This window comes from Dama dama, chromosome 5 (genome assembly GCF_033118175.1).
Source record: "Dama dama isolate Ldn47 chromosome 5, ASM3311817v1, whole genome shotgun sequence".
NCBI lineage: Eukaryota > Metazoa > Chordata > Mammalia > Artiodactyla > Cervidae > Dama > Dama dama.
The window spans coordinates 10,447,774-10,462,500 of record NC_083685.1 but is presented as its reverse complement, the minus strand read 5'-3'; the positions used below and the strand labels follow the sequence as shown (position 1 = coordinate 10,462,500).

General features: G+C 42.7%; 1 protein-coding gene and 1 non-coding gene across 5 annotated transcripts; one reads left to right on the top strand and one right to left on the bottom strand.

Moving 5' to 3' along the window:
* The first annotated feature begins 85 nt into the window (after positions 1 to 85).
* SIRT4 (sirtuin 4) lies at positions 86 to 14,622 on the top strand. 4 transcript variants are annotated; one of them, XM_061141769.1, is made up of 6 exons: positions 5,495 to 5,534; positions 7,320 to 7,340; positions 8,630 to 9,130; positions 11,228 to 11,522; positions 11,849 to 12,061; positions 14,169 to 14,622. In XM_061141769.1, exons 3-5 carry the CDS (start codon positions 8,631 to 8,633, stop codon positions 11,999 to 12,001), a joined length of 948 nt encoding a protein of 315 aa, XP_060997752.1. In that variant the 5' UTR covers positions 5,495 to 5,534; positions 7,320 to 7,340; position 8,630; the 3' UTR covers positions 12,002 to 12,061; positions 14,169 to 14,622. The 4 variants fall into 4 exon arrangements, with proteins under 4 accessions (XP_060997753.1, XP_060997750.1, XP_060997751.1 ...); XM_061141770.1 differs by lacking the exons at positions 5,495 to 5,534; positions 7,320 to 7,340 and adding an exon at positions 86 to 246 and having other exon boundaries at positions 11,228 to 11,363; XM_061141767.1 differs by lacking the exons at positions 5,495 to 5,534; positions 7,320 to 7,340 and adding an exon at positions 87 to 246.
* On the bottom strand, positions 533 to 673 carry LOC133058007 (U4 spliceosomal RNA). Its single transcript, XR_009693138.1, has one exon. It is a non-coding gene; the product is annotated as a U4 spliceosomal RNA (small nuclear RNA).
* Positions 14,623 to 14,727: the final 105 nt, after the last annotated feature.

Genomic DNA, 14,727 nt, shown 5'->3' with positions numbered 1-14,727 from the left:
CTGCAGGCAGTTACATTTAAGGCCCATCCGCGCGGGGGGCTTCGTGTAGTTGGACCGTCTCTTGTCAAACACTGTTATTTTAGAAATAAGAGCGCTTTCGCTGGGGATGCTGGGGAATGTTATGCAAATTAGCATGACGTCACAGAGACGAATCGGGTTAAGACTTGTACTCTGAGGAGGAAACGGCATCAGGAGGACCGGAAAAGCGAGGGCAAACCGGAGAGGAACTACAAACCCTAATTGGAGGTGAGGGTGCTGGGACCAGAAAAAAATCACTTTATAACCCGAATTAAAAACCTCAACTGTTAGTATAAAAATAAGACAGCACAAATAGAAAAACTGGGTTTACCTAACAGGTTTGATCAAGTAATCTTCACTCCCTAACCACTATACTTAAAATATATCCGAAACTTAACTTAAAACCCCACGGATAAAAAGATTACGATGAATGAGACTTTCAACCTATCCTCATCACAAATACCTTTACCTCACCGTTAGAAATACTACTTTCTTTTAAAACCGCTTTATTCAGTCTCCGTAGAGACTGTCAAAAATTGCCAATGCCGACTATATTTCAAGTCGTCACGGCGGGGTATTGGGAAAAGTTTTCAATTAGCAATAATCGCGCCTCGGATAAACCTCATTGGCTACGATACTGCCACTGCGCAAAGCTAACGAGTAACGCCCCTTCTCATCGTTCCCAATAAGCAAGGTTCCTATTTCAGAAAGGTGAGTTTGTGTCTCATGGCAAAATCCTTAATTATTGAATGAATAAACATTAGACAACCATATAAATAGCTCTCGGAAAGATATAAGCTGATTCAATTGCTTGATTTCGCTTAGTTTTTAGTGAAAAATGAAGCAAAGCATTGTGGGAGGGAACATGCTAATAACCTTAACTCAAGACTACGAATTGGGGAGGAAAAGAAATGTGCTCTGTGTTGAGAGCTGCTCACTTGGCTTCTAATCCACGGTGTGACTATCCTCTGAAAAAGTGTTGGTTATCATTATTATTGTTTTTAATTGTAGCAAAGTATGCATAACATAAAATTTGCCATTTGGACCATTTTTAAATGTACAGTTCGGTAGCAACCATCACCACTGCACACCTCCAGAATTTTTTCATCATCCCAAACTGTTCCCATGAAACACTAACTCCCCATTCCTCTCCCCACAACCCCTGGCAACCCCTATTTCACTCTCTATAAATTTAGTAGCTCTTAAGAATCTCATGGACAGAAGAGCCTAGCAAGCCACAGTCCATGGGGTCGCAAGAGTTGGACACAACTTAGCAAGAAAACCACAAGTACTTCATATAAGGGAATCACACAATTATTTGACCTTTTGTATCTACCTTATCTCAGAGCATGTTTTTAAGGTTCATCCATGTTGTAGTATATTTCAGAATTTCATTCCTTTCTATGGCTAATATTCTACTGTATGGAATTTTGTTATCCATTTATTCTTTGACAGGAGGTTTCTTCCTTCCATTGTGAATAATGTCTCTTGGCATACAAATATCAGTTTAAGTTCTTATTTCAATTATTTTGTGTATATATCTAGAAGTGGAATTTCTGAATCATATGGTAATTTAATATTTAATCTGAAAAGATTTTCTCTGGACAGGACATCTTAATTCAGTGGAGAGAGGTTATTTCCACAGAAATGCCCACCTGTTCGTGAGTTTGAAGTAACTATCACTCTCATTGCCTTGGCAAGTGGAAGGCTACTAGAAACCCTTATCTGGACTTGTTTCAGCTCTGAACTATATTTTCCAAGAGTTTTGGTTTTTGCTACTCACTAAGATGAAAATGATAGTCTCTGAGAAGATTGTATTTCCCCCAACATTTCACTATGAAAAACTTCAAACACGAAATGTTCAATGTATTGCTTACTGAATATTTATGTAGTCATCAACTAGATGTAAAAATGACATAAAAAGGCCTGTTTGGGGATTTTCCTGGTGGTCCAGTGGTTAAGAATGTGCCTACCAATGCAGGGGACACATGTTCCATCCCTGGTTGGGGAAGATCCCACATGCTGCAGGGTAACTAAACTCATGTGACACTACTGAGCCCATGCTGTAGATTCCCGGCTCCTCAACAAGGGAAGCCACCGCAGCCAGAAGCCTGTGCACCTCAACTACAGAGTAGCCCCCAGTCTCTGCAACTAGAGAAAGCCAATGCACAGCAGCAAAGACCCACTGCAGCCAAAATTTTTTCTAAAAAAGGCCTGTTTGATGCTGATGTCTAGTTAACTGCCCCCCCCCCCCCCCCGCCGCCCCCTACAACCAGGGTAGGAAAAAACAGCAGAGAGAAAAAGAAAAGACTAACAGTGTGATTAACTTAGAGGACTTTGTCATTAATGCTTGGTGCAGTGGATTTGTGAGAAATGAAAAGACTAGCATCATCCAAGGAACTTCTCAGCTCTTGAGAATGTCTCAATTGGGTGGCTCATTACACCCTGTCAGTAGCTACCAAGGGAAATTGTATTTCACCAGCTGTCTTGGATGACTTCATCCTCCACGGATGACTTCCCAGCACTAAGAAAGCTGGAAAACTCAGCTAACTTCTCCCCAGAACATGAGATTCTTTGGGGTCTAAAGGCACAATAATCTTGTGTTCCTGGCCAGTCTCTTAATGATGCTTATTCTCCTTGGAAAACTGGGGAAATAATGTGGTTGTGAAGTTTTCCATGATAATATTGGCCTGAGATGGGGGTAATGTCATGTTTTGACATTTCCATAAGTTTTGATCAAACACTCATTTGTGCAGAAAATATTCTGGATTATAATTTTTTGCCTTAGTTTCCAGTCTACATTTTGATCCTTTTTTTGTTGTTGTTGTTCAGCCAGGGTTTCCTGTGGCTTCCGTGTGTCTCAGCTGGTAAAGAATCTACCTGCAGTGCAGGAGACCTGGGTTTGATCCCTGGGTTGGGAAGATCCCTTGGAGAAGGGAACAGCTTCCCACTCCAGTATTCTGGCCTGAAGAATTTCATGGACTGGATATTCATGGGGTGGCAGAATCGGACATGACTGAACGACTTTTACTCACTTTCAGCCAGGGTGGTCAGGTTAACTAAGGCACAAAATATTCACGTCAGGTGATTCTCCCAGCCCAGGGACCTATTTGAGGTGTGACTGGAGGTACTGCTCCCAAAGTGATCTCTGGTAGCCTTGGCCTGCAGAGGCTTGAAGCAGGGCTTCGGTTCCCAGCCTGAGATTGAGGTCGGGTCTTGCAGAGAGATAGCTGAATCCTAACTACTAGACCAGTGATGAGTAACAAGGCCCTGGCTTTGCAAAAAAAGAATTCCCACAAAGACGAAAAGTAGCAAGACAAGTAAAATGTTTGTTAGGAGGAAAAAAGTACAGTACATCTAGATAGACACACAGGCGGACTCAGAGTTGCAACCTCATGGTAGTTTGAATCACTTATATGGGGCATTTCTTCTGGGTTTCCTTTGGCCAGTCATTTCAATTTGCCTGATTCTGAGTCCCTATTCAGTGCCTCTTAGTATCCTCCAGTGTGTGCGCATGAATCTCTGTCAGGATGGATTTCACCAAAAACGCTTATGGGTAAATTTAGCATAATTCATCTTTTGACCTCCAAAGAGTTTTCTGGTCTGGAAGTCAAGGTTTCCCTGACTTGAAGGATGAGAAATATGTGGTCTCTTATTTTTATCTGGGCAGGGGCCAGCCTCCTCTCTTGGTTGTACTGCTAGTGATATTTTGGAGTTTCTGTCTACAGGAAATAAACTCAAATTACTTTCCTTGTGGGTGAGTGGGGGGGCATCTACCCCCCGCTTCAAAACTACTGAACTTACTTTACCAATATTTACCTCTATGCATTCAATGAGAGTAAACTCTGACTCCAGCTTTCATATTACTTCTCCGGGCCTCAGGTTTTTTGTTGTTTTTGTTTTGTTTCGTTTGGCGGTGTCTGGTGGCTTGAGGGATCTTAGTTCCCTGACCAGGGATTGAACATGCACCGTCAGCAATGAAAACTCTGAGTCTTAACCACTGGACCATCAGAGAATTCCCCTCATTTCATTTTAAAATGGGGGAAGTGGTTCCTTAGAGTGGTCTTCAAGGTCAGTGCTAGCTCTTTTGATGTGTTCTAAAGCACAAATTGATGTCTTATTCAGGCAATGCTACAGATCAGTGGTTCTCACTGGCTGCATATTAGAAACAACTGTGAAGTTTGTAAAACAACTTGGTGCCCAAGTGTCTCCCCAGACCAGTTAAATCAGAATTTTTGGAAATAAGACTCAGGCATTGTGTTGGTTAATTTAATAAAAACACAAGATGAGAAATAAAATTGGAGAAGCCACATGTGTAATCATATTAGTCCCTGTATGTTATATTTCACTTTAATTATTCCTTTCAACTGTAATCAGTTTTCCAGACATTTGTGAATGAATTTCTTCACAACTCACTGCATGGTGGAACCTGATTCCGTTTCAATGCGTGGGAAAGATCGTAAACACTGAAGTTGAGGATGAGTCAAACCTAGATCCGTCACTGAAGCTTCTAATGAGAGAGTGAATTCCCATTTGGATTGTCAACTAAAAAAGATGCACAACGTGAGAGTTGCGAGTTAAGTTTTATTTGGGGTAAAATGAGGACTGCAGCCTGGGGGACAGCACCTCAGGTAGCTCTGAGAGACTGCTCCAGAGAGGTAGTGAGGGAAGGTCAATATATAAGGTTCTGGTGAAAGGGGAGCTTAATGCAATCAAGTGCTTACTTTACAAAAGGTGCTCTGTTAGTGATGTCACCATGAAGGGATTTAGTGATTTTCTAGATAGGAAGAGATGGCAAAAATTGGGATCATGAAATCAGTTCCTGAAAATATCTATCTAAAGACCTGTCCCACCAGACTCCCTGGAGCAGGGAGTGCCTCACTCCACCCTGAACTCCCTTAGCGGGTGTTCAAGGTCAACAGCTGCAGCAGCACAGGATTCAATCTCCTTGTTTTTGTTCAGTCACTGGCAAATGCTCTTTGCAGCTCTTTGCAATTACAAATTTGCAAGTACCAACTTACAGTTGACAGGATGTACTATTTTTTATTTTTATTTATTTATTTTTACTATTTTTAAAAAATATTTATTTATCTGGCTGTGCTGGTTCTTCACTGTGGCACGAGAGAGGCATGTGTGATTTAGTTCCCTGACCATGGATCGACTGGGGCCCCCTGCTTTGGGAGCGCTGAGTCTCAGCCACTGGATCATCAGGGAAGTCCTTGGATGTACTATTTTGAACTCAGGACCCTGGCATCTAAACTAACCGCTTCTCTCTCAAAAACGCAATGGCTTAGGAAACAGCTGCACAACACACACGTGGGTTTGAAACCTCTGACCAGAGAAGGCCAACAGGGGGCCTTACTGGACAACCTGGGTCCCACAACTGTGAAGCCCAGAGGACTGTGGGATTTGTAGTTCTTCTTGCATCATTTCGGCTTCATGAACTACATTTCCCAAAATGCAAATATAGCCGTTCTGTCCCTGTTGGGCGTAAAGTGTCCCTTAAGCTGTGGAAGGTAAGTGTGTTCTGTGCGGGCTGCAGGTTTCTAGAAATTGTGGATTCCATTTTTCTTCTTTGCCCTTTGGTGGGATCTGGGAGAGAGCAGTTGTTCCAGTAGAGCATGTTTTCAACGGGGTTTCCCGAGCCCTTTGGTCTCAGGAATCGGGATCCTGTATTTGTTCACGAGTTGCTTTGGGAAAGTCAAGAGTCCTGATCCCAGATCTGGAAAGCCCAGTATAAAATAATGTTTACGTATGGGGTGAGTGTCACTGGAGAATGTCTACATTTTATCAAAGTCTATGTCAAGGCCTTGTTTTTTTACAGCTAGAAAAGCTGAGGAAGACTGTCTTGTCATGTCTCATGACTCTTCACTGTGTCCAAGCATCTGTATTTGCAATTGAGGGTAAATTAATAGAATATGGGGGAAATAAAATAAAAGGTAGATGAGTGCTTAACTACATTAATAAAATCCTGAAAAGTCTGAACAACAGTTTCATCAACTAAACTGGAACTCAAATATGCCTCTTTAGTTTATGAAGAAATAAGATAATTTTAATTTATAAAGTGGGATGTAGGTTTTTGGGACACACAGTCCCCCGAGGGATGGTTTAACTAAAAATATAAATGTGTTCCTCTGATAGAGACGTCTTTAGATGGAGTTATAGATAGGTTAACAATGAGCTATTAAAGGACTTAAATATTTTTTTATTTTTGTCTGTGTCGGGTCTTTGTTGCGGCACGTGGATCTCAGTTCCCGGAAAGTGTTGAAAGTGTTAGTCACTCAGTCGTGTCCAACTTTTTGTGACCCCATGCATTGTAGCCCACCAGGCTTCTCTCTCCAGGGGATTTCCCAGGCAAGAATACTGGAGAGGGTTGCCATTTCTTTCCCTAGGGGATCTTCCTGATCCAGGGATCAAACCCAGGGAATACTACTTTAGTTCCCAGACCAGGGATCAAACCCACATCATCTGCATTGGAAGGCAGATTTTTAACCACTAGACTGCCAGGCAAGTCCCAACCACTCACTTTTTGAAATTTATAAAAAATTCAGTTCTGACCAGCCAGGAGTTACTGGGAGAGACAGAATAATTCTTATATTATGTTAGAATTCTGCTTTATCATTTTACCTCCCTCCTTTTTAAAATAGATTTTATTTTTCAGAGGCCCCCTCCTCTTTTTTTTCTTTTTCTTTTTTTTGGAAACCAAAATATACAGTTTCCCTTGGGTGCAGAAAGCCTTGGCAGATTTGCCAGTCATAATTAATTCCCATCCGATGGTCAGAGCATAGGCGAGCTATGGCTCTTAGGAGACCAGGAAGACAAGATAGGCTTGGGCTATCATGAAATAAAACTATACATTTTATTTTGTGTACAACGTTGTTGTTGTTTAGTCGCTCAGTCATGTCCGACTCTTTGTGACCCCCTGGACTGTAGCCCTCTAGCCTCCTCTGACAATGGATTTCCCAGCCAAGAATACTGGAGTGGGTTGCCATTTCCTTTTCCAGGACATCTTCCCGACCCAGAGATCGAACCTGCTTCTCTTGGGTCTCCTGCATTGGCAGGCGGGTTCTTTTTTTTTTTTTTTCAGGTGGGTTCTTTACCACTAACGCCACCTGGGTTTGGGCTTCCCTGGATCAGGAAGAACCCCTGGGGAAGGGCACTAAATAAGGATGTTACCCAAACTTTGCTTTTAGTTTCTTGCCTAGAGTTAAGGTTTGTCTATATAAATTTAGGCTAAGCTTGACCCTTGTTTACTGCTGTACTGTTGATAATCATATGCTCTTGCTGTCATTTTTGTCTAGGTCAAGGGCAACATGAGGGAGGTATGTTTTAAGTTACCTGCCCTTGTTCACTATGTCTATTTATTTCAAATGTTTTCTCCAAATACTATATGATTGCTAATATCGTCTAGATATTGGAATTTTGTCTACCATTAAGGCAAAATATTCCATATTTTAGCTTCTTTTCAAACTTCTCCATTCTTCTTTCTTCTCATTAAAAAAAATTATTTATTTGGCTGTGTTGGGTCTTAGTTGTGTCACGTGGGATCTTCCTGGCCATGCGACACTTGAGCTCCAGAGCCTGTGGGCTCAGAATGTTGCTGTTTAATGGGGAGTAGTTGTTGCAGTTTCCCTGCGTTAAAAATGGGGAGTCTTTACCACTGGACCACCAAGGAAGTCCTTTATGATTTTTCTGATCATATCCCTTAAGTTTATAAAATATGGGTATAAACATTTTACATGGCTTTTGGCATTTTCATGGATTTTGGCATTTCTGTACTTGCACTGTCAAGGGCATACTAGGGCATCTGCAATCCAAACATTCCTCTAAGAAATTACTGTTAAAAAATTTATTTGTTATTGTGGAGATAGGTAATGTAATGAATCCCCATCCGTGGATCTATCACAAATCTTCAACAATGAACAACTCTTGGTTAATCTTGTGCTATTTATATACTCTACCTATTGATTATTTGCTCATCTGTTTTGTGTGTTTTTTAATTAAATTAAAAATTTTAGGGACTTCCCTGGTGGTCTAGTGGCTAAAACTCTGTGTTCCCAATGCAGGGGACCCAGGTTCGATTCCTAGTCAGGGAACTAGATCCCACATGCCACAACTGAATGATCCCATGTGCTACAACTAAGACCTGGTGCTGCCAAATAAATATTTAGAAAAACATTTTTTTTTTTCTACATTTAGTTGAAAGTTTCAGGTGTACAACATAGTGATTCATAATGTTTAAAGGTTATATTCCATTTGTAGTTATTATAAAATATTGGCTATATTCATGTTGTATTATATATCCTTATAGCTTATTTATTTTATAGATAATAGTTTGTACCTCTTGATCCTCTCTCCCATCTCGCCCCACCCCCCTTCTCTTGGTTATCTTGATTTTTAAAACCCAGTTTCTGAACTTCCCTGGTGGTCTAGTGGTTAAGATCCTGAGCTTCCAGTGCAGGGGCACCAGTTGGATCCCTGGTCTCAGGGAAGTTCCCTGCATCCTATGGGATGCACCGCGTGGCAAAAAAAAAAAAACACAATAGATAAAAAAACAAGTAATTAAAAAAAAATACAAACATTTTCTCCTGTGATGTTTTTTTCTCTCTAGCATGAGGATGAGCTTTGGGTTAACTTTCAAAAGGACAACAAAAGTTCGCTGGAGGGCAGACTTCAGCCAGCAGTGCTCACTCGGATCCACTGGGTTATTTGTGCCACCAAGTCCTCCTCTGGACCCTGAGAAGGTCAAAGAGTTACAACGCTTCATCACCCTTTCCAAGAGACTCCTAGTAATGACCGGGGCAGGAATCTCCACTGAGTCAGGGATCCCAGACTACAGGTCAGAAAAGGTGGGACTTTATGCCCGCACAGACCGGAGGCCTATCCAGCATGGGGATTTTGTACGGAGCGCTCCCGTCCGCCAGCGGTACTGGGCTAGAAACTTTGTGGGCTGGCCTCAGTTCTCCTCCCACCAGCCTAACCCTGCACACTGGGCTCTGAGCAACTGGGAGAGACTGGGAAAGCTGCACTGGTTGGTGACCCAAAACGTGGATGCCTTGCATACCAAGGCAGGGAGTCAGCGCCTAACAGAACTGCACGGATGCATGCACAGGTACGGGAAGACCTAAAACAGTGAATGCAGAAACATGTGCTCCGTCACAGCAGGGACCCTGGCCATCCTGATCACTGCTGTCTTCCTAGGACCATGAGGAAATGATTCAGGAGGAAGTTGTTTACTCTGGAGTTGATCCTAGCAAATTCAGTGAGGGAATGGGACGTGAAACAGGGAAGATAGGAGAGCTCGGGAAAGGTTATACTAATGAATGGGTTACTGCTTGGGGCAGCTGGGGCTCAAGCCTGTCAGGGGCCCTCTGACTGTACAGCAGTTTCAGAATCATCTCACTGAAAATCAAGGAACCTGGGGCATTTATCCGTCATCTCCAGTCCTTCATTGGTGGAGGGGGACTCTGGGAGAATTAACTCCTTAACACTGACTCAGCTCCTGCAGGAAAGCTTCTATGGCCAGAGAATTAGGAAGCCACTTATAAGAGATCTGTATGCAGGTGGCCTCTGAGTGTTCCCAGGGAACTGTGAGCAGACCACCAACAGCATGTGCTACAAACGGCTGGGTCTCCAGTGCCTAGACACATAGATCACAGGATAGCCAGGACCCAATAAAGACTGATGAAATGAACATATGTAGCCCTGGTCGTAACTTGTAGCTAATTGGAGCTCATTTCCTTATCTTTAAGCCTGGGACACAGTTCTCTGCGAACTGAAATCAGTGCACCATTTGTAAACTCTTTATTGGGTGCCTGCAACATGTGGTGTGTACCGGTATGCTACTTGCTGGTGTGGAGGGGTCAAAACCAAAATATAAAATGTGGTCTGCATTATATAATGTATTATATATATAATGTATTTTATATATATATATAATAATGCCAAAATATAATATGTGAGAATTTGGTAATCTGTTTGTTGGGGGGGACCCGAAAATACCAGGTTTAATGACAGACAACTCCACACATGACTCTTATTTTATGTGGTCCTTGATAGACATGTTTTACAGGTTCAGAGAAACAGTGAAGACTGGAATAATCAAGAAAGCTTTTATAGGTGAGGTGGGGCTGGAGAATAGCTCTGGTTTGACTTGACAAAGGAGGGGAAAGAGGGCTTTCCATATGAAGGGAACTTTTGTAGAGTGTGGAGTGGTCTCCTTGGAGACTAGTATGAAATCAGCTTGTCTGGGAAGGCTAAACCCAAATCCTGGATGCATTTGATAATCACACAGTGCTGATTTGGGTCTGTTGTGAGAGACCAAAGGGGGCTGTTGGTGGTTTCTGAGCAAGAAAGCAATATGATAAAAATAGCATCTGCAGAAGGCTGGACAGGATTAGGAAGAGTAGCTCAGGGAGGCCAGCCAGAAGGACTCAGACTAAGGTGGCGTCAGGGGATGAGCTGGGGATGGCTATGGGTTCATTAAGTTTTTTCTGTGATGAAAATTTCAAAAATCCACAGAAGTTGAGTCGTATAGTGGACTCCCACATACTATCACCCAGGTTCAAAGAGTTTTATCAAGTCTACTTTATCCTTTCTCTCCATCTCTTCTTAATTTTTTTTTTTTTTTTTGGCCTCGATGTGTGGCATGCAGATCTTAACTCCCCAACCAGGGATCAAACCTGTGACCCTTGCATTGGGAGCGGGTGGTCTTAACCATTGGATCGCCAGGGAAGTCCCATCTTCTTAAATATTTTAAAACAAATCTGGGACCTGGCAGTGAAAGCCTGGAATCCTAACCACTAGGCCACCAGGGAAACTCCTGGGAAAGTGTTTTTGTGGGCAGCGATAATTACAGCAAATGATTAGAGCAGAAGATGGAGCAGAGTGGAAAACCCTGGTTTCGGGACTAATGAAATTATCTGGTAAAGTCTTTGCAGTCGTGTTAAGGATAAAAGTGAGCTGCAGCAGATTTAAGCAGGGAGTGGGTGGTGAGGAAACAAATGCATGTTGTTCTAGAAGGCTGGCAGGCACTGGAAGGAAGGTGGTAGCTAAAGAGGTCATGACAAGGTAGGAATAAAATGGGGGGAAACGGTGGGTGTCAGGGGGAGAAAGCCATCGTGATGGAGGAGCTGGAGATGGCTGGGATGAAAGGTCTCTGGCAGCTTTGTGCCTCCCCCAGGACAGTCGGCCTCCTCTGTGGTTTCAGGGTCCTCTGCTTGGACTGTGGGGAGCAGACTCCCCGAGGGGCGCTGCAGGAGCGGTTCCAAGTCCTCAACCCCACCTGGAGTGCCGAGGCCCACGGCCTGGCTCCCGACGGCGATGTCTTTCTCACCGAGGAGGAGGTACAGAGCTTCCGGGTCCCATCCTGCTCTCGATGTGGGGGCCCCCTGAAACCAGATGTTGTCTTCTTCGGAGACACAGTGAAGCTTGACACGGTTGATTTTGTGCACAAGAGGGTGAAAGAAGCCGACTCCCTCCTGGTGGTGGGATCTTCCTTGCAGGTAACTGGCTTGTTGTTACAAGCAACTGCAGGCCGGGGGGCCCTGGCGGTGGTGGTACTGGTTGTGGTTTAGTCACTAAGTCGTGTCTGATTCCTTCTGACCCCGTGGACTGTAGCCCACCAGGCTCCTCTCTGCCTGGCATTTCCCAGGCAAGTATATTGCAATTGGTTGCCATTCCCTTCTCCTGGGGATCAAGCCCGTGTCTCCTGAATTGGCAGGCAGATTCTTTACTACTGAGCCGCCTGGGGAGCCCTGCAGGGGCTCTCTATTGGGTCTAGCTCTTTCTGCACCTAGAGAGCTCTTACCTGCCTCTTCTGCCCCGACAGGTGTACTCGGGTTACAGGTTCATCCTCACTGCCCGGGAGAAGAAGCTGCCCATCGCGATACTGAACATTGGGCCCACGCGGTCCGATGACTTGGCATCTCTGAAACTGGATTCTCGTTGTGGAGAGTTGCTGCCTTTAATAGACCCACGCTGACCACAGCCTGATGTTCTGGAGCTGGAAACTGGGGCTTTCACTTGAATTCTACTGCTAAGGGTAAAAAACCTTAGATACTAGATTCCAGTTCCCACTCAAGTCCAATACCATGCTTCCACTGCAGGGGGCATGGTTCCATACCTGATCAGGGAACTAAGATCCCACATGCTGAGGGACGTGGTCAAAAAAAAACGATGGCCATTTTTAATTATTATTTATTTTTAGCTGTGCTGCAGGGGCTTTCTCTGGGTTGTGGCCAGCGGGGGCTACTCTTCATTGGGGTGCAAGGGCTTCTCATTGTGTTGTGTTCTCTTGTTACCTCTAGGCAGGAGGGGTTCACTAGTTGTGGCATGGGCTTAGATGCCCTTCACCACGTGGAATCTTCTAGGACCAGGGATTGAACCCCTGTTCCCTGCATTGGTAGACAGATTCTTAACCACTGAACCAACAAGGAAGTCTTGGTATGGCCATTCTTACCTGAAACTTAAGTGACATGGTTTCTTAATGGTTAAGTGAAATGGTTTAAACTTAAGTGAACAACAACAACAAAAAAACTTAAGTGAAATTGTTTCTTAAATGAAACCATTCTTAATTTTTTGATGTACATTAAGCGATATTGTTGGAAAGACTATGATTTTTGAATTCTAGGCACATAGCTATTTAAGACAATGTTCCAAAATCTGCCATTGCCTTTTTCCCCCATTACCAAAAATAACAGCTTTATTGAGATATGATTCCCACACCATAAAGTTCATCCTTTAAAAGTATACTTTAAAAGTATATAATTAATGTGTTCTTAGTATACTCACAAAGTTTACACATGAGTCACCACTACTTCTAGAACATTCTCACCATCCCAGGAACAAAACTTGTACCCATTAGCAATGATTCCCCATTTCCCACCTCCCGGTCCTGACAACAGCTAATCTTCTGTTTTTGCCTGTCCTGGACATTTCATACAGTAGACACTTTTGTGTCTGTCGTCTCCTCTTAATATAATGTTTTCAAGATTCACCCATGTTGTAGCAGGTGTCAGTACTTTATGCCTATATTCACCCATGAGTACAACCACTTAAAAAAAGTTTTTTTCCAGCTTTGAGATATAATTCATATATCATACAGTTCACTCATTTACTGCATACAATTCAATAGTTTTTAATATATTCCCAGAGGAGTACAGCCACTTTTTTAAAAAACAGATTTTATTTTTTGAGGTTCACGGCAGCATTGAGCAGAAAGTACAGGAGGTTCCCATACATTCCTTCCCCCCTGTTTACACGGTATTTGTTGTTTATTTACTGAAGGAAACTTGGTTGCTTCCAACTTTTTGGCAATTATGAATAAAGTGGAGGTTTTCTGTGGACGTAAGTTTTCATCACATTTGGGCAAGTACCAAGGAGTGAGATTGCTGGATCAGATGATAAGAATATCTTTAGTTTTTAGTTCTTTGATAGGAAGAAACTACCAAAGTGTTTTCTCAAGTGGCTGCTTCCCCACCAGCAATGTGTGAGAGTTTCTACAACTACTTTTTAAAAACGATTTTAATGAAGATGTAGAGCATCAGGATCAAGGAACAGAACACTGCTAGCCCCCGAGAAGTCCCCTTGGCACAATCACTGTTGAAAGTGTTAGTCATTCAGTTGTGTCCAACTCTTTGTGATCCCATGGACTGTAGCCCATCAGGCTCCTCTGTCCATGGAATTCTCCAGGCAAGAATACTAGAGTGGGCAACCATTCCCTTCTCCAAGGGATCTTCCCGACCCAGAGATCGAGCCCAGGCATCTCACATTGCAGGTAGATTCTTTACCATCTGACCCACCAGGGAAGCCCACAATCACTTTTAACTAGTGTCTTATGACTAGAATAAAACATATTATTTGGAAAGTGCAGGTGATACAGATAAGTAAAAAGGATTTTCATACAAATTACCCATAATCTTACCACCAAGATAACCAAAATTTAACACTCTGGTGTAACTGAATCTAGATCTTTTCTTACAAAAGTTGAATCAAGCAGTACAGTGTTTTTTCTACATCCTGTTTTCACCTTACAGAGGTGACATGCCCTAAATTCTATGTTTTTTTGAATGGGGGACTGATGTACACAGCCATTTCCTCCTCCCCACTGTCGGCTTATTTTGGCATTAACTTGTTTCATTTCTTTTCAGATCCCTAAGGATTCATCCCGACTTCCTCTATCTGATTGAGGCTTACCAACTGTAGTCTGCAGAGGGCGGCAAAGCAACATCTCTCTGCAGGACCATCTCTGAACCCAGCAGGTTTCAGAGCTCAGGAGTTAAAATCTTCAGGTTGATGAGATTTGCCCCATAAGATGGACTTGCAGCTTCTTTTGATAGGAAAACTGCTTTTTAAAAATCTCATTAGGCAGAAGAGCCCAGGAAATATGTAAACCAGAATGACCTCCGGAGTGCTAACCTAGGGATCTCACTAATATCCTGAGTAAGTGGGGGAAGGAAATGACTTAATTTATAATTCTAAATGGTTAAATATATTTAACTGAATCATCTTGATTAAATTTTTTAAAAATTTTTTTTTCAAGAAAATGATGAGCAATAGTATGAATTAATTTTTTACTAACCAAGGAATAAAGGAAACATTTTTAAAAGAGCACATTAGGTATGTGGGTTGTACTTTTGTATTTTTTTAATCAGCTGAAAATGAATGTAGCTTTATGACCCAGTTCTCTAAGGATTTCTGCTTGATTTC